The sequence below is a fragment of the Protobothrops mucrosquamatus genome, unplaced genomic scaffold (genome assembly GCF_001527695.2).
Source record: "Protobothrops mucrosquamatus isolate PMUCROS unplaced genomic scaffold, P.Mucros_1.0 scaffold953, whole genome shotgun sequence".
NCBI lineage: Eukaryota > Metazoa > Chordata > Lepidosauria > Squamata > Viperidae > Protobothrops > Protobothrops mucrosquamatus.
This window is the reverse complement of record NW_015387198.1, coordinates 239,634-258,210: the sequence shown is the minus strand read 5'-3', so window position 1 is coordinate 258,210 and position 18,577 is coordinate 239,634. Positions and strand designations below refer to the sequence as shown.

The window sequence follows — 18,577 nt, the reverse complement described above, 5'->3', positions numbered from 1 at the left end:
GGGCTTTACAAGGGAGGGAGGATGGGAGGAAATGGGAAGGAGAGAAAGGAAGGAGGGAAGGAGGAAACGGGAAGAGGGAGGGAGATCCATACGTCTTACGGGGTCTGACATTTAAGACAGTACCAACACACTGGATAAACGGGGGGGGCGCGGGGGGGCTGAGCGTGTATGCTTTACTTGAAGTCTGGAAATTAAGGGACACAATTCGAGAGATAAGGTGTCGGTCGGGCTATCCGCTTTTTTGCGCTAAAAAGCCGTACTGCAATGTAGAGCCGATTGGCGGCGTACGCTGGAAACACATCGCCATACCTGGGAGAGCTTGCAATGTACAGCCCGTGCCTTAAGTCGCAGAATGCAAGATGTTGTGAACGATCCCTTTTGAATCTCGGAGAGGAGGAAGCGAGAGGGGGTGGACGGGGGGAAGGAGGGGGGATAAAAGAGAGGCTGGACGGGGAGCTCGGCAAAACAGGAGGCCGCGATATACTGAACACCAGCACTGGTGTGCCAGCCGCGGCGGGCGCAGAGATGGATGTTCCCGTGTCAACACTGATGGGTTTGGGTTGCCTCGCTTCAGGTGGATGTTGCGGATCTCACCCCGATGGGCTGCCTTCTGGAGAAACCGAGAGAGGGCGCTTCCTGCACGGAGGGGAGCTCCCCCCCCAGGTGGTGGGGGATGCCCAGGTGCCGCCATCCACCTGCCTCCCTGGAAGGGAGCACCTTGGAGGCGGGCCGCGCGCTAATGCCAGAGGAGGTCCTTGGGCAAAAACTGGTAGGACACAATGAAACGGTGAAGCCTCGACAATCTCAGTGCAAGTCAGTCAACTCCCAATTGACCGCGGTAAGCCTTTGGCTTGTAGTAAACTGCTCCGGAGGGGTGGGGGAGGATGAGTCCAACTCTGAAGGCAGGATCGTTGGCCGGGGCACTAAGGCTGAGTGGAGGGCTGGAAAGGAGCCAGCTGGGGAGGCGGAGGGGGAGGTGGGGGCGCCGACGGCAGCGGGGTCTGCGTGTTCGGAGAGGGAGGGGGCGTGGGGCGCTTGAACTTGTCCGGGCTGTTGCTTCTTCGCGGCAAAGGCCTCTGCAGGAGGGAAAAAAAAAACAAGGGCTGGGTGTCAACGCTGCAAACACTGTATATTCTTGCTTTGACAATATGCAGAACTGTCTGGTATTTTTATAGTTAAATCAGGCAACAGTGAAAGGGGAGGAGAATAAGGAAAGCCCGGGAAAAAGAAACTGGAAGTAAATCACATCTTCCATGTTAATTGGAAGATGTGAACCATGACCCCAAAATAGGGGCGGGAAAAATGCCTGGAATGTAGGTGCAACGGAAAAGAATCTCAGATCTAAGCATTTCTACCATGCCGTACTGACGTCTCTGTAACCTTAATAAAGGCTTTTAGGAAAAATATACCTGAAAGTCCTTTTAAGTGTTTCGTTAATCAGACACATGACACTGGGATCAGGACAGCCAAGAGCAGAATCGGAGAAAGGCCCTCATGCTGGCACAATTGAGCTGCTGGGAGAGCTAGGACCAACCAGGACTCCTGGCAGGGCTGCTCTTCTCCGAGGCTCACCCCCAGCAGCGAGGAGAAGGAGATGCTTCCACCAGGGGGGGGGGGAGGGAAGCCTGAACATGGTCAGGCCAGTCTTGCTGCATTTGTCGCTTCTTTTAGAGGGGGCAATACACACATTTTCCATCTGTGCCCATGACAGCTCCCTGACCCTGGTCCCATGCTACATCTACAGCTATGGCTTTCTGCCATGTTCCCTGCACCCAAAATTTGGCCGGAGCACTCCTTAAGCCTCGCCTCTGTAGAGCAGGGCTTTTCAACCTTTTCACCCATTGTACCACTTTTAGGATATGGCAACATCTGAGTACCACCAGTCGCCTAGCAAGGGGTCAAAAACTTGATGACCCCCCCCCCAAAAAAAGGAAAAAAGTGATAAAGTAACAGGTAGTCCTCGACTTACAACAGTTCGCTTAGTGACTGTTCGAAGGTACAATGGCACTGAAAAAAGTGCCCCCCAAGCCACAGCCAAGCAAGACAGTGCCCGGCGGCGCTCTTCCTCCTGTCCGAGGTTTTCATGGTTGTGAGCATTTCTGTTGAGGATTGGCAGGGGGTGGGGGGGTGTTTGGTTTTTATTCCCCCCATCTGCTGGGTGGTTGCAGCAGGTTTTGGTCACTTCACATGACCCTGGGACACTGTGACCGTCATAAATATGAATCAGTTGCCAGGCATCTGAATGTAAATCACAAGATCCTGGAGAGGCTGCATCATTCCAGCTGATCGGTGCTTCTTCTGGGCTCAGCAGAAGCACCAGGATCAGCGCCGAGCTCCAGCTGGAGCCTGGTGCTGATCCTGGCGCTTCCACTGAGCCCTGACAGCCCTGCAGCTCCAGCCATCTCTCGCTCGGGCTTGTGCGGTGCTGCCACCGGTTCAGCTCATTCCCCTCCCCCACTACCACTTTTCTAGGATGTTCACGTACCACCTGCCAGGTGCCAATGTACCACAGGTGCCACTGGTTGAAAAGCCCTGCTGTAGAGCAAGGGTGGAGAACACTTCTATGTTTATCTCCTCCTCTGTGCCATCCTGTGGCCTCCGGAGGAGATGGGCTTCCATTCCGGAAGGGCTGGAGGCGAGGGTGCTAGGGTTGATCACACGTGGAGGGGGAAGGGGTCAGGCCTTCCACCCAAAACGTATTGGGATGTTAGTTAATCGGGTAGGTCGCTGTTGACAAGGCTTCCAGCCTTTGCTGAACCCAAAATGTTGCCCCAATTCAAAATTATTTGCCGAGTAAAAAACAACCCCTCGTCCGTTGCAGCAGCCAAAAGTAGTCCTGATGTCTTTTTTTTTGTGATTTTAGAAAACTGGACGGTGAAAGCTTAATAAACTAACAAAAGAGACTGAAACACTGGAAGATGCCATTTGTGAGGATGAACCGACGGTTGGCTCTGAGCCTGAATCGGCCCAGGATGATTCCTCGGTCAAGGAGAGGAGGCAAGGAAAGAAATCAACTTTGCAGTTTGTGTTCTTTATGGTCTGGGTGTTTTATAGACTGGCAGATATTTACAGCTCTTCATGCTCTGGAAACTCCTTGACCTTTTGTTCTGGAGAGGGTGCTAACGAGAAGCAGCGTTTCTCAAACTTTCAGATGTGTGGATTCCAATTCCCAGAACCCCTCAGCCTTTGTGAGCTGAAATCCACCCAACATCAAGTTGCCAAGTTCAAGAAATATTGCTCTAGTGCAGGGGTAGGCCACCTTGGCTTTTATGACTCGTGGACTTCAACTCCCAGGATTCCTGAGTCAGCCACACTGAGGGGAAAGGGAGAGGTTTCCAAGCTGAGCCATGCTGGCTCAGGAATTCTGGGAGTTGAAGTCCACGTGTCATAAAAGAGCCAAGGTGGCCTACCCCTGAACTAGTGTAAAAAGAGAAACATGGGCTTCGTAGCATCTCAGTCTGCAGAAACCAGGAAGCAGCAAGCCCCAGGATTAGAGAGCGACAGAGCAGGGGTCTCCAACCATGGCAACTTTAAGACACATGGACTTCAACTCACAGAATTGCTCGGCCATTCTGGGAATTATAAGTCCATAGATCTTCATGTGGCCAAGATTGAAGACCCCTGCTGCAGAGACTCACCGTAATGCTGTGGGACGGTCCCATATGCTGCACGTGAAGGCCAGGAGAGTTATAGTAGGACATGCCAGCTCTGGTGAGTGAAGTTGGGGGAGTGAACCCAACGGTGTGACTTGCGTACGAGAGACCTGCAACCAGGAAGAAAAGCGAGGGAAGGCATCACGAACGAGTGAGCGGCAGTTAACATCCCGTCCAAGAGGAAGAAGGAAAGGCAGGTTAAGAGATCTGCAATTTTGTTGACAAGGTCACTGGGGCTTCCTGGTCAGGCCAAAAAGGGTGACGTCCTTTAAGCGCATAAATGTATAATTTGCCCCCACCCAGAAGCTCCGAAGCAGGAAATAAAATGACCCCTGTCTGAATTGGAGATTTAACGCTAGGAGTGGCTGAGAGATAAAATCTGAATAAAATGAAACGGTTTTTTTTTAAAAAAAAATATCTGAGACTGAGAAAGGATATAAAAAAAAACATGTGGAAAAACTATAAAATCTCTTCCTGAGTTACGTAAAGTTTAACAAGGGTTTGTGGTTTCCAATAAATCCCTGAATTAAAAATGCCTGGGCTCTGTTTGTTGGCTAATTACATACCCAGATTTCAATATAATGCATCTGCTTTAACTTCCCAAAGGCTGAAGAGCTTCCACTCACTGGTTCTAGTGGAAGATTAACTACACACCCAAGCAAGAGACGTGTGTCCCAAAGGCAAAAACGCCGAATGATCCTTATTTCTTACCTGGTGAGATGGGCCTGCTAGAACTTGGAGAAGGTGTGTACGGGATCGGACTTGACACAGTGCGAGGTCTTAATCCTTGTGCAGACATTTCGTTAAAGTATCTAAGAGATAAGAGATCAGTTCATTCTCATTTGCCACAAATCTATTTCCTTACTTTAAGGCTTTTTTTTTCTCCTTGTTTTTCCGGATGCTTTGCTAAGATAGTAGAGGAACATCGCAACAAAGTTAGCACAACTGACTAAGTGAGAACGTTTTTTAATCATTCACAAGGTTGATTCTAATAACAAAGCTGATATTTTAAAGCAGTGGTGGCGAAGCTATGGCACGGGTGCCAGAGGCGGCCCTCAGAGCCCTCTCTGTGGGCACGCGCGCCGTCGCCCCAGTCCTAGGCCTTCAGCTGGGTTTTATAAAAACTTTTTTGCTTTAGGCCTCCGCCGCTGTGTGCAAAAAAAAAAAAAAAAGGTTCAATCAATCAGTCAATTTCAACGTCTCGCAGGAAAAGAAAAGGTCTTGTAAAGTTGGAATTGATTGATTGAACGTTTTAGTCCCACCCAGTCTGCCGTTACCACCGCAGCCATGCCCACCCAATGGGCCACGCCCAGCCAATGGACCACACCCACGGGGCACTCGACGATGCATAAGTGGGTTTTGGGTTGCAGTTTGGGCACTCGGTCTCTAAAAGGTTCACCATCACTGTTTTAAAGCATGTTCAATGTTTTACACGACCGCCGTGACACAAATGTGTTAACGGGTATGGGTATGACAAAGCTCATTTCCAAAACTTGGGATCTTGCAGACTCTCTCCTGGTCCTGCCAACCACAACTCACCCGACCATCTTCAAAGAGAGTTGTCTCCTCTTCGGAGGAATTCTCTGCAGATTTAACGGAGTGATCCATTCAAACTCGCAGGCTGGCCGTTGTGCCTAGCAGAACTGCACGGCAGTGCTAACTTCAAAGCAACTAAGTAACGCTGGAATGTCAACCCTTCAAACCAGGAAAGCTAGTAGGCTCCAGATACCAGAAGGACTCCTCAAAATTAACAAGAGCCACACAGATCAAGCGGCAGGAGAATCCCCAGCCACACAGCAGGCCTTGCCCTCTGGGCAGAAGGACTGAAATGCTGCTTTCTTTAGAAATGCCTCTGTGGTATGAGAAAGCCAGGAGGGGGCCACCGGGCTGCGTCCGGGCCCGCCTGCCCAAATGGTTCTGAAACATCACCCCCTGTTTCCGAGGCTGCCCCTGTCCTGTCCTTGCAGAGGCCTGGAGTGACCCCTGGCCTCAGGTTAGGTCCAAGGCAAGGCGTGCTGTCAATTGCAGAAGAGAAAGTGACAGACTGGGAAATGTCTGCTTCCAGTCTGCAGCCCCAGATCCCTGAACTGGAATTGGGTATGTCTAGTTTAACGAAGAGACGGACTAAGAGGGTGACATGAAAGCAGTCTTCCAATATCTCAGGGGCTGCCCCAAAGAAGAGGGAGTCAAGCTATCCTCCAAAGCGCCTGAAGGCAGGACAAGAAGCAACAGATGAAAACTAATCAAGGAGAGAAGCAACCTAGCACTAAGGAGAAACTTCCTGACAGTGAGAACAATTAACCAGTGGAACAACCTGCCTCCAGAAGCGGTGAATGCTCCAACACTGGAAGTTTTTAAGAAGAGACTGGACGGCCATTTGTCTGAAATGGTGTAGGGCAGTGATGGCGAACCTTTTAGAGACCGAGTGCCCAAACTGCAACCCAAAACCCACTTATTTATCGCCGGGTGCCAGGTGGGCATGGCTGTGGTCATGGCAGACTTGGTGGGTGTGGCCAAGGTGGGTGTGATCACCTCAATGTTGCTCGTGAGGAGGGACACCTGTGGGGGCCAGGCAGGATTGGGGGAGATCCAGGGGGTCACTGGCAGGTGGGGCGGTGGGCAGGAGGCTCATCCTGCAGGGTGAGGCGAGGCGAGGCAGGGCGGGGGTGCCATTGTCACAGGGCAAGGTGAGGCAGGGGCCGGGGCGGCTGCTGCCTGACATCATCGGCCCCCGCACACAGAGGCCAGCAAGCGCATGGGTGCTGGGATGCATCCAGCGACATGGGACCTTGGCGAGTTAGTGGGCGGCTGGTTGAAGAGGGACGGTTGCCATCTCCGGGGCACGGCGCGGGTGCCCACAGAGAGGGCTCTGAGTGCCACCTCTGGCACGCGTGCCATAGGTTTGCCACCATTGGTATAGGGCAGGGGCAGGCAACCTCGGCTCTTTTATGACTCATGGACTTCAACTCCCAGAATTCCTGAGTCAGCCATGCTGACTCAGGAATTCTGGGAGTTGAAGTCCATGAGTCATAAAAGAGCCAAGGTTGCCTACCCCTGGTATAGGGTTTCCTGCCTGAACAGAGGCTTGGAGTAGATGACCTCCAAGGTCCCTTCCAACTTTATTATTATTATTATTAGTAGTAGTAGTAGTAGTATTCTTATACAAAACTCTGAAAGCCAGGATAATCTAAGCCCAAACCTTTCATCGTCCATTTCCAGACTGGATTCACTTTCAGACAGCTGCCGGCACAAGGCTTCCCTTCGCTCCATCTCCCGCTGCAGCTTCCGTTGGAGCCTCAGGTTCTCCTCTCGCATGTGACGTTCTTCCTCCAGGTACTGAGCCATCTTCTCTGAATCTGGGGGTTTCAAGATGGCTGGCTATTAAACCCACAGCTGTGCTTCAGGAGGACCGGAGATACTGGCAAATGTTGCACAACTCAACCCTCAGTTCAGCTGAATCAAGAAAGGTGAATGCGGAGAGCTGAGCAAACCATAGTTTAACCCTATCTGGCATTGAACTGGCTACAATTGGAACCATTCACAGTTCCCCCAAGGTCAATTCATACCTACCAGAAAGTTGTGGGTTAGTGTAAAAATGAGAGCGGTGGTGCCTAGTTCAGACAGCCATCCTCAAAAGCAGAGGTCTCCAAATTTGGCAATTTTATGACTTGTGGACTTCAACTCCCATGGCTGGCTGAGGAATTCTGGGAGCTGAAGTCCCACCAGATCACAAGTTGCCAAGTTTGCAGACCCCTGCTCGAAAGCGTTAACATCAGCTCCAAAAATCTCAACTTGGGAGCGACCCACCATAAACACTTCTTGTCCCGAAGGAGTAACACACCAAAATTACCGAGTTTCCAGCAGTAAGCCTTGAGTTGGGAAGAACATCTACCCCTGGGACAACTTGTCTCTGTTGTGAGGGCAGAAATGACGATATAAATGGTCCCAAAACTTTCCTAAGTATGGGGCGGGGGAGAAGACTCGGGAATTCTGGGCGCTTGAAGTCCACAGGTCGGTAAAGTCGCCGAAGTTTCCCACCCCTATCCTAGAGTTTTGGCCTAAACAGAAAAACTGGGGACAGGGATTAGAGATAACCCAGAGTGTCGTAGCCTGAGGGAGGCCCAGAAAGTCATAAATTGTCCTGGGTCACGTCCCTGTTGCTGCAGTCACCCACCAGGCCTCCAAGGACAACTGCGGGGCAGACAAAAGATAAGGGGAGAGGCCCACGAGAGGCTTTTGAATTCTAATGCTCCAGGCTAACGTTTGCACATCGGCCGCCCTGATTCCTAGACGTCTGTCACACCTATGTCCAAGGACAGCAAGCCCAGGCCACGTCTCTGAAGGGACAGGCAAGGACACCAAGATTACAGCCCCTGATCTCCTTTGCAGTGACAGCACTAATTTTGCAAGCCTCGACAACAAGGACTCGGCCTAAAAACATATGTTTGCTTCGTTTCCCTCCTCAAAGGACATTGATGGCCACTAAACATCTAGATTTCCTCTAGATGTTTAGGGCCCTTCTGGACTGATCAAATCTCAGCACTGCCGCCGGGCACCCGCTTGGAGATAAGGAGGAAAAGAGGATAAACTTCTGGTAAATCTCTTTAATCTCTCGCTACGGAGCCTTCTCCGGTGTTTTATGCCTGGCTTCTGTTGTTCCTTGGAGAAGGTCTCTCCTTTGTGGCCTTCATTGTCAATGTCTTTGCACAACAGGCCCCTTCGTGCAAAAGGACCGTGCATTCTGTGTGTCCAGAGGGTGGCATAATGCTCTTAGATAATACCAAGGCATTAGCAGCTAAAGTCTTGTCTCTAGAGCACACATGTCAAACACAAGGCCCGGGGGCCGGATGCAGCCCGCAAAGTGGTTTCATGTGGCCCGCCAAGCCATCCTGGAAACAGTGAGGGAATGGCCCCCACTGCCTTGGCCCTGGCCCAGGCCGGCCAGCCGGGATCCAATGTAAAATTTTGTGGTGGCCATCTATGCTGAAATGCATTCAGTCTTAGCTCCACAAGGCTGTCTAGAAACAGCAAGGAACCAGCCCCTGCCATGTCGTCCCTGCCCCCTGGGTGCATGCTGGGGAGGTGTCACCCTTTGTGAGGAATGAAGAAATGGACCATGCCTTGGCGCTTGCCCCGGTCCCACCCCCTTCTGCCAGAGACCCTCAGATCTGTCCCACTCCTGTCCAGCCCCCCACAGGCACCCTTGACGCGAACGATGTAGAGCTGGCCATGCCCACCCAGTAGGTCACACCCACTCCATCCACACCCACCCAGTAGGCCGCACCCACCCTGGCCACACACACACACACACACACCGAGAGCAATCGCAATGCTGATGCGGCCCTCAATGAAACTGAGTTTGACACCCCTGCTCTGGAGCCACTGATGTTGCTTCCCCAAAAAAAGAATAATATACAAAACAGACTGTGGGCATTTTCACACCTTTTGAAAAGACCTTGTCCAAACAGCCGCCGATTCAAATCGATGAGCTAAACACAGTCAAGGTTCTTCTCCTGCCCCCAAAATGTATATTTAGTACTGTAAACACAACTCCTTTCGCAAAGGGACTGGAGAATTGTAAAACCACACCTAATCATTTTATGGCAGTGTTTCTCAACCTTGACAATTTTAAGGCATGTGGACTTCAACTCCCAGAATTCCACAGCCAGCAATGCTGGCTGTGGAATTCTGGGAGTTGAAGTCCACATGCCTTAAAATTGTCAAGGTTGAGAAACACTGTTTTATGGTGAACTGAAGCAAGATAAAGTGACCTGAAACTTGTACTCATCCTACTGGAGGGAAAAATGTAGTACCGATAAAGGGGAATATTTGTAGCACAAGTTTGGACTGGGGGGGGGGGTCCTTGGTGCTCTCTGAGCTTGGTTGTTTTCTTGCACACATTTCGTGACCTAACCAACATCAGAGCTGATGAGGTTACTGAGTTTGGGGGAATGAAACGTCTGCAAGAAAACAAACAAGCTCAGAGAGCACCAAGGAAAATCTAGGTTGCGGTACGGACAGCCCTGCTACCTACAAACCAACATTCCCCTTCTGAACATGGCCTGGAAATTCCCCCAGTCTGGATCAGGGATAGTTTTGACATGACACAGGAAGCAGCGCAGCCAGATAACAAGCCAGGACTTACGCTGTAGCTGTGCTGCTCGGAGCTGTTTTTTTAACCTCTCCACCTCGTTCTTCAGGAACCTGATATGGCGCATCATGTTTTCTGGAGAGTCTATTTCCATTGATATGTCCCTTGGCGACGGAGGAGCAGACACGGGCTGGTCCAGTTTCTCCTGGAGAATTCTGAAATTAAAAAAAATATATATTTATATTGGCACTCTGGGCTTCATTTCTTTGGAATCTACGAACAGAAATCAAGATGAGGCAATTTTCTCTTTTTGGCAAAGAAAGGTGAGCGTGACCCGTGCTGAAGAAATCAAATCTCACAAGTAGAAACTACGGATAAAGCATTATTTGCCGCACATCTGGAATTCGGGCGACCCCTTGTCACATGCCTGGGGATCAATAAACCTACATGAAGAGAATGGGAAGAGTCGGGGCTAGGGCCAAGCCTGGTTGCTCCAGATTTCTGATTAATAGGCCAGGCAAGGGGGCACCTTACTCTGTGTGTCCAGGGTGAGGAAGGAGGCAGGGATTCCCACCCACGGTTCCCCAAGCACGAGATCCATTTTTGCTTCCTTTTCTCTGAACAAGATTGCCTCAGTCTCGGAAGGAATATTCTTGGCACCAATTTAATTTTTTACATGTTTACAAATTTTTTTAAAAAAATGGCCGATAGAACAAAGGATCACAGTGATGCCCAACCTTTCATTGGCTAGAACAGGGGTAGGCCACCTTGGCTCTTTTATGACTTGTGGACTTCAACTCCCAGAATTCCTGAGCCAGCCATGCTGAGGGGAAAGGGAGAGGTTTCCAAGCTGAGCCATGCCGGCTCAGGAATTCTGGGAGTTGAAGTCCACGAGTCATAAAAGAGCTAAGGTTGCCTACCCCTGGGCTAAGATCATGGCCACGGACCCCAAAACGTATCTCAAGGTTTAAATCACAATATTTCTTCAAGCCTTCGCAGACCCTGTGATGATGTCGCTCAGCTTGGAAACCTCTCCCTGCCCCCTCAGCATGGCTGGCTCAGGAATTCTAGGAGTTGAAGTCCACGAGTCCTAAAAGAAGAGCCAAGGTTGCCTACCCCTGAACTAGAGGAATGTTTAGTTTGATACAGTAAAGCATTTTTTCTATTATCTAATATAGCTTTCATTCTAATGGAAGAACAAGAAAAGGCGAATGAAGTCAGGGACAAGCCAAAGGGACTGTCCAGCAAGGTGCACAGAACGTTAAGCAATTGTGAGAAGTGACCCAACACTGAAAGAGGATCATTCTGAAGTGGTTTGACCTCAAAACTGGACCCATTTTAAAGTTGGACCCGTTCCAGAAGACTTGGAATAGCCTGGTCTGAGATTGGAAAGGTCCCTTTCAGGGTTAGGACAGAATATGCTGGCAACATGTCTTTTTTTTCTCCCCATGGGACTAGCTGAACTGAGGAACAATGGTGCAGTTCATTTTCTTGGGTGAAATTTCTGTCTAGCCCAGGGGTAGGCCACCTTGGGCTCTTTTATGACTGGTGGACTTCAACTCCCAGAATTCCTGAGCCAGCCATGCTGAGGGGAAAGGGAGAGGTTTCCAAGCTGAGCCATGCCGGCTCAGGAATTCTGGGAGTTGAAGTCCACGAGTCATAAAAGAGCCAAGGTGGCCTACCCCTGGGCTAGCATCTTCATCCATGTGTTTGTGGATCCTTCAAGGGCTGCTGCTTCCGTGAAATTTTCTGAAGGCTGTGGAATGTTATTTCTGACAAAAATCGGGATTCGGCACAAAGATTTATAAACAGCAACGGCTAATATTTAATACGAGAGGCATAAAGCAAAGCCTAGTAAAGGAACAGAAAGGACCCTTTTTAGTGAATCCCTCTTAAATGCCATGTTATATTACTCTTGTGACGTAACACAGTTTTTACTGTTCTCTTCTTCTTCTTCTTCCTGTTGTTTTATTGCCCCTTGAAACAGCTACATTTTAAGGAAAAGCTGTAAAATCTGCCTCTTTCTCCCGCCGAAAAAAAATGGGGTGAATGGTTGGGAGGAGCAAAGAAGAAAGCCCACCTTTTTTCGGCTTCAAGTTTGTCCATCCTCTTCCAGAGACGGTTCACAAGAGCTTCCTGTTCTTGTTCTAGGGTGTTTTCCAGATCAATCTTCTCTCGTCTTAGCTAGGAGGCAAAATGTGGCTGGTTAAGAGTGGGCATCACCTTTTCCTAAATTTGAGCTGGACCACACTCAGCACCAAGTCAGGATACCCCAAAACCGCATTGATATTGCCAACGTTTACATTTCAGTCAGAGATCTTTTCTCACACAAATACGTTTTGCTCACACAGTTTAAAATAAATTCTGTTGATCTAGAACCGGGGTAGGCCACCTTGGCTTGTTTATGACTCGTGGACTTCAACTCCCAGAATTCCTGAGCCAGCCATGCTGAGGGGAAAGGGAGAGGTTTCCGAGCTGAGCCATGCTGGCTCAGGGATTCTGGGAGTTGAAGTCCACGAGTCATGAGGGGGCCATAGTTCCCCCATGCTGGCTCAGGAATTCTGGGAGTTGAAGTCCACGAGTTATGAGGGGGCCATAGTTCCCCCATGCTGGCTCAGGGATTCTGGGAGTTGAAGTCCACGAGTCATAAAAGAGCCAAGGTTGTCCACCCCTGATCTAGAACCTTGGAAACAGGAAAACTGTTGAATTAATTATGCTTTTCTTTGCGTTTATTCGGAGGAAAATAAATGCACCTCCTGGATTCTTTCTAATTCATTCGTCCAGGTAAAAAGGAAGTTACCTTCCTGTCAGGTTCAATTCCTGGAGATGCCAAGGTCGTGCCCCGGAGGTCACTAGACAAAGAGTATGGAGCTGGCCTAGATGGGGTGGGGCACTTTGGGATTCCCAGTCTGGCCTGCAGTCTGACATCTGCTCATCTACCATCCAGTTTTAATCAGCTCTAATCCTGATTAGTTCTCCAGCTCAGCCAAGGTCAACCTGATGCTGCCGCCCAACCGGGCCTTCTCTGTTGTTCACCCATTGTTCTTGCTTTGAGGAGTTCAAGGTAAGGAGAGCCCTCTTTTTATTCTCCTAGGAGGGAAGGTGTGCTAGGAGAAAGCAACCTGCTTAAAACATATAAACATATAAGGAAAGGCTGCTGGAATTGGGTATGTCTAGTTTAACGAAGAGAAGGATGAGGGGGGACATGATAGCAGGGTTCCAGTATCTCAGGGGCTGCCCCAAAGAAGAGGGAGTCCAGCTATTCTCCAAAGCGCCTGAAGGCAGGACAAGAAGCAATGGATGGAAACTAATCAAGGAGAGAAGCAACCTAGAACTAAGGAGAAACTTCCTGACAGAACAATTAACCAGTGGAACAACCTGCCTCCAGGAGCGGTGAATGCCCCAACACTGGAAATTTTTAAGAAGAGACTGGACAGCCATTTGTCTGAAATGGTATAGGGTTTCCTGCCTGAGCAGGGGGTTGGACTAGATGACCTCCAAGGTCTCTTCCAACTTTATTAGTATTATAAGAAAGGAAGAAAGAAAGAAAGAAAGAAAGAAAGAAAGAAAGAAAGAAAGAAAGAAAGAAAGAAAGAAAGAAAGAAAGAAAGAAAGAAAAAAGGGAGGGAGGGAGGGAGGGAGGGAGGGAAGAAAGAAAGAAAGAAAGAAAGAAAGAAAGAAAGAAAGAAAGAAAGAAAGAACGAATGAACGAACTAAGGAGAAACTTCCTGACAGTTAGAACAATTAACCAGTGGAACAACCTGCCTCCAGAAGCGGTGAATGCTCCAACACTGGAGGTTTTTAAGAAGAGACTGGACAGCCATTTGTCCGAAATGGTATAGGATTTGGACTAGATGACCTCCAATGTACCTTCCAACTTTATTATTATTGTTGTTGTTATCATCATCATCATCATCATCATCATCACCACCACCACCACCACCACCACCACCACCACCACCACCACCACCACCACCACCACCACCACCACCACCACCACCACTATTATTATTATTATTATTATTATTATTATTATTATTATTATTATTATTATTATTATTATTATTATGTCACCCAGACAGATCCACGGTCAAGGGGGAGTCCTAAACACAGAATTGGGGGGGTGGGTTTCCTGTAATGACAACACAGCGCTTGAGGTTACTGAATCCGGCCGTTCTCAATCTGGATAGTGGCAATTTTGCAAGTTGGGGGACGGGGGGAAGAGAGCAATACTTTGTGTATTCCTTTGTGCCAAATCGCCTTAAGTCTCACTTGGGTTTACTAATCGAAACGTAAATTTTACCGGGTCCCCAAACTCAGTTGCAGCTTGTGGGTTCCTGGAGAGGGTATCAAAGCAAAAGACCTAAGAATGCCAGCTCAAACATCCAGATTAGTGACTTTTGGATTATCTTAGGCGGGGGGGGGGGGAGTTTAATCTTTTGGGGTTGAAGAGTGGCTGCTGCCCTCCGATGGTGGCTGTTCCATCTGTTGGCCGGAGATGACTTCCCTAGCTGATTCCCACTACCCATTCCTCTTACAGACCTCTGGCAGCGGTCCAACTCTTTTTACAGCTTTTCACACAATGGGCACATTGTTGTTGTTAGTTGGGAAGTCGTGTCCGACCCATCGTGACCCCATGGACAACATTCCTCCAGGCCTTCCTGTCGTCTACCATCTTCTGGAGTCCATTTAAGCTCCCGCCTACTGCTTCAGTGATTCCATCCAGCCACCTCATTCTCTGTCGTCCCCTTCTTCTATTGCCCTCAATCTCTCCCAGCATTAGGCTCTTCTCCAGGGAGTCCTTCCTTCTCATTAGGTGGCCAAAGTCCTTGAGTTTCAACTTCAGGATCTGGCCTTCTAAAGAGCAGTCGGGGTTGATCTCCTCCAGGACTGACCGGTTTGATCGCCTTGCAGTCCAGGGGACTCGCAGGAGTCTTCTCCAGCACCATAGTTCAAAGGCCTCCATTCTTTGGCCCTCAGCCTTTCTTATGGTCCAACTTTCACAGCCATACATTGCAACTGGGAAAACCCTGGCCTTGACTATATGTACTTTTGTTGGCAGGGTGATGTCTCTGCTTTTTAGTATGCTGTCTAGATTTGCCATAGCTTTCCTCCCCAGGAGCAAGCGTCTTTTAATTTCTTGTCTGCAGTCCCCATCTGCGGTGATCTTGGTTTTCTCTAGAATTGTGCAAAAGATGATCTTTCCAGCCACAACACTGAAGCTCTCTGGATACCCAATTACCCAAATACCCAATTCTAGATTTGCCATAGCTTTCCTCCCCAGGAGCAAGCGTCTTTTAATTTTAATTTAATTTTAATTTAATATATGGGCACATATTGTAGATGTTTTTAATCTCTGGGAAAATCCTACGAAGGAAGGTGAGCTGAGAGGCGGGACCGATCCCAGTGTCCTGCTGGGAGAGCAGAAGGAACTACTCCAGCTTGGAGCAATTCCTATTCCACCAGCTGGCTGGCTGAGCTGTTCTGCAGGGCTGGGAGATTCTCTCCCTCTCCTAACGGCGCCCACTGCTCATGAGTCTTGTTGGAAAGAAGGGAGGCACTGGTCACCAGCCAAAATGATGAGAAGAGGCAGAAGATCTCTTCTTGGGAAAGGGAAGCAGCTGCAACACATTTTGGGAGAACTGCCTGGTCTCTTGGCATGAAAGTGGCGCGGAATGACTGGCATAAAGACGCAACCGGGCCTGTTACCAGTCTGGGAAAAGGGTGCCCTCGAATGACCAACCCTTGATTCTTGGTTGAAATTGCCATCTAGATGCAAGTGGNCTGCCAGCCGACTACGGCCTGCCACTAAATAGAGGAAGTGATCTTGGAGGTGGAGGGGGGGAAGGAGCACTTCTGTCAGATGAAATGGGACGAGCACCTGGGAGCAGGGCTAACCTCTCCGAGTTGCACTTTCATTAGCAAAACTGAACCAACTAAATAGCTGTTGCAAAGCAGTAACAGGACACTTTCGGTTTCAATGTCCAGAACGGTCCCAGCAGCTGCAGTGCAACTCAAAAAACTAAACAACCATTTTAAAAAGAGATGACGGGTTAGATCAGGTAGTGATCTAGTAGAGCCAGAGGGAAGAGACTTCCTGGTAAAGATGTGGCAATCAAAGGAAGCTGCCCAAAGGTATTTGCAGTTTGGTATTAGCCCTTGGCCAAATATAATTGTGGAAACCTTTTGGGAAAAGTGTACAGTAGAAATGCCACCTTTGGTTAAGTTTCCACCCATTTTTCTTCTAATTTCTTTATAACTGTAGCCTTGTTCACTTAATAAATACTATTTTGCATCGCTTTCTGGGCAACCAGTTAACTCTTTGCACCATGACTTTAATTTTATTAGGTTTTGCAAGCTCACTAAAGGAAAGAACACAAAAAAAAACCCCAGCCAACTTGACAGCAATCGCATAACACACTGACCAATGTCCTCCTCTCAGCTTCAATACAGGACATCAATAACTGACTCCTACTGTGATCTGATTGGCTCATTGCCAAAACAAGATGACACCCGATTGGCTCTCTAAACACTCATGGTCATTGGCTACCATCAGATGAAGGAAACCTACCTGAGATCAACCTAAGCAAGTTGTGCTTCCTTTTTCTGGTTATTTGGCTACAACTTTTCACAGAACACAGTACAGATAATTGAACAGATTTTGTTGCGTTACATTCTTGATTAAATTATCTTTCCATTGATATATAATTTTAGGGTACTACTCCAAAAAAAAAAGTGGTGTTATTAGCCATCAAACCTCAAAAATACACTTTTCCCAAAAGGTTTCCGCAATTTTGGCCACTACTGTATCATGCCTGATGCTGAATTCAGGGACACAATTATCCTTTCCACAGAGGCTGGGAGGTGGCAGAAGGTAACCCCTAATTCTCAGTGTCGAAGAACACAACCACTGTGGTGGTGTTCGGAGTCCAGAGTAGCCACAATTCTCTCTGCTCCTATGTAACTGGCTGGCCAAGGGCGTTCTCGGCTAAAGAAAAGCTAGCCAGCCAGCATAACCAGAGGGAACATTTCTGGTTTAACCAAGAGCCAAGGGCGGCATAACCCATCATGGGTAGGGCTGTCCAGGAGTGTTCTCTGCGCACAGTGTGTCTTTTATCACAAAGACAGAGCAGAGAGCAAGTCAAGGGCTCTATAACAGACAGATTCTTTTGTTGTTGTTGTTGAAGAGAAGAATCCAGTAAAAAAAAAAAAACCTTTCAACAGAACACCATTAGTTTAGAAACGGACAGTGGAATCAAACCCAGGAATCAAACGTTAAGACCAAAGAATCCACCAGTAATTTTAACAACGAGTCTATAAAAGGGTCTTAGAAGATAAAAGCAAGAGGAATGAGGAAAAAACCATCGCGAAAGGATGATAAAATACCGTAAGTCTCTTGCGTGTGACTAAGGGACGAGCCCCCTCCCGCCTTGAGATCCCTTTTTTCTTCTATTGCAAAAGTTCCTTCGGGGCTTAACTGCAAAAAAATTTTTTTTATCAGGGAGTTATTTGGCTGCCTTGCTTGTTCTTCACTTTTGCAACAGAAGGATCTCCAGGGGGGCCCTTGCCACTTATTCAAACGCAAGAGACTTACAGTATTTTATCATCATTTTGCTACGGGTTTTCCTCGTAAAACATATAGAATTCAGAAAACAGATATCACTCTTACTAGATAGACCAGAAAGGAAACATGACCAGAGGAGCTAATGCTACATTATTGTAAAGCTACACTAATAGATGAAAGTTGGACAATATAAGAAAGGCTGAGCGCCAAAGAATGGAGGCCTTTGGACTATGGTGCTGGAGAAGACTCCTGTGAGTCCCCTGGACTGCAAGGCGATCAAACCGGTCGGTCCTAGAGGAGATCAACCCTGACTGCTCTTTAGAAGGCCAGATCCTGAAGTTGAAACTCAAGTATTTTGGCCACCTAATGAGAAGGAAGGACTCACTGGAGAAGAGCCTAATGCTGGGAAAGATGGAGGGCAATAGAAGAAGGGGACGACAGAGAATGAGGTGGCTGGATGGAGTCACTGAAGCAGTTAGGCGTGAGCTTAAATGGACTCCAGAAGATGGCAGAGGACAGGAAGGCCTGGAGGAACGTTGTCCATGGGGTCGTGATGGGTCGGACACAACTAACAACAACACTGACAGAATCTTGTTGGTCTGAAAATACACGTCTCCTGCCGTCTCCCTGACAGGCTGAGAATGTCAACGCTGCTAACATTGGATGTTTTGCATTGACAAGAGATGAAAATGTAGCCATCTTTTTCCCCTTTCGCTTTTAGAGTTAGATGATGCTGGGGGGGGGGGAATGTGAACGAGAGTCTAGCTAGACATAATAACACTAAACTTAGCATGAGAATCAAGGTCATTGAAATCAGAGATGATAAAGAATTGGCGGGCTGGAGAGCTGGAGAGGAAGCCCAATCTTCAAACTAATCGGGGAATGTGATTTATGACGGTTAATTGGAGGAGGGAATTATGCTTTGATATGATGTGCCCGGGGGAGGAGAATTCAGTTTTTGGCTTCCATTATGTAGTGCCGATGTTATGCTACTCGAATAAAAAGATTCTTTAGGTAAACAATGCCTCGAAGTTCTTTTGAAGAGTTTCATCTGTCGGAACCATGACTGGCTGGCTGCCGGTGGCCTTCCGGGTGCGCTTCAAGGTGTTGGTTACCACGTTTAAAGCGCTCCATGGCATCGGACCTGGGTATCTTCGAGACCGTCTTCTGCCGCAGATTGCCTCCCATCGACCGGTACGCTCCCACAGAGCGGGCCTCCTCAGGGTGCCGTTGGCCAAACAGTGTCGGCTGGCGACCCCCAGGGGGAGG

At 48.6% G+C, this 18,577-nt stretch overlaps 1 protein-coding gene across 1 annotated transcript in view; it reads right to left on the bottom strand.

The window, feature by feature from the left end:
• Positions 1 to 923: 923 nt before the first annotated feature.
• CCDC6 (coiled-coil domain containing 6) overlaps positions 924 to 18,577 on the bottom strand; it is a 57,784-nt gene continuing 40,130 nt past the window's right edge. The window contains exons 4-9 of the mRNA XM_015819569.1: positions 11,825 to 11,928; positions 9,799 to 9,959; positions 6,853 to 7,009; positions 4,365 to 4,465; positions 3,639 to 3,763; positions 924 to 1,076 (exon numbers count right to left, since the gene is read on the bottom strand). Coding sequence (XP_015675055.1) covers positions 924 to 1,076; positions 3,639 to 3,763; positions 4,365 to 4,465; positions 6,853 to 7,009; positions 9,799 to 9,959; positions 11,825 to 11,928 — 801 coding nt within the window. The remainder of the gene's footprint in view (positions 1,077 to 3,638; positions 3,764 to 4,364; positions 4,466 to 6,852; positions 7,010 to 9,798; positions 9,960 to 11,824; positions 11,929 to 18,577) is intronic.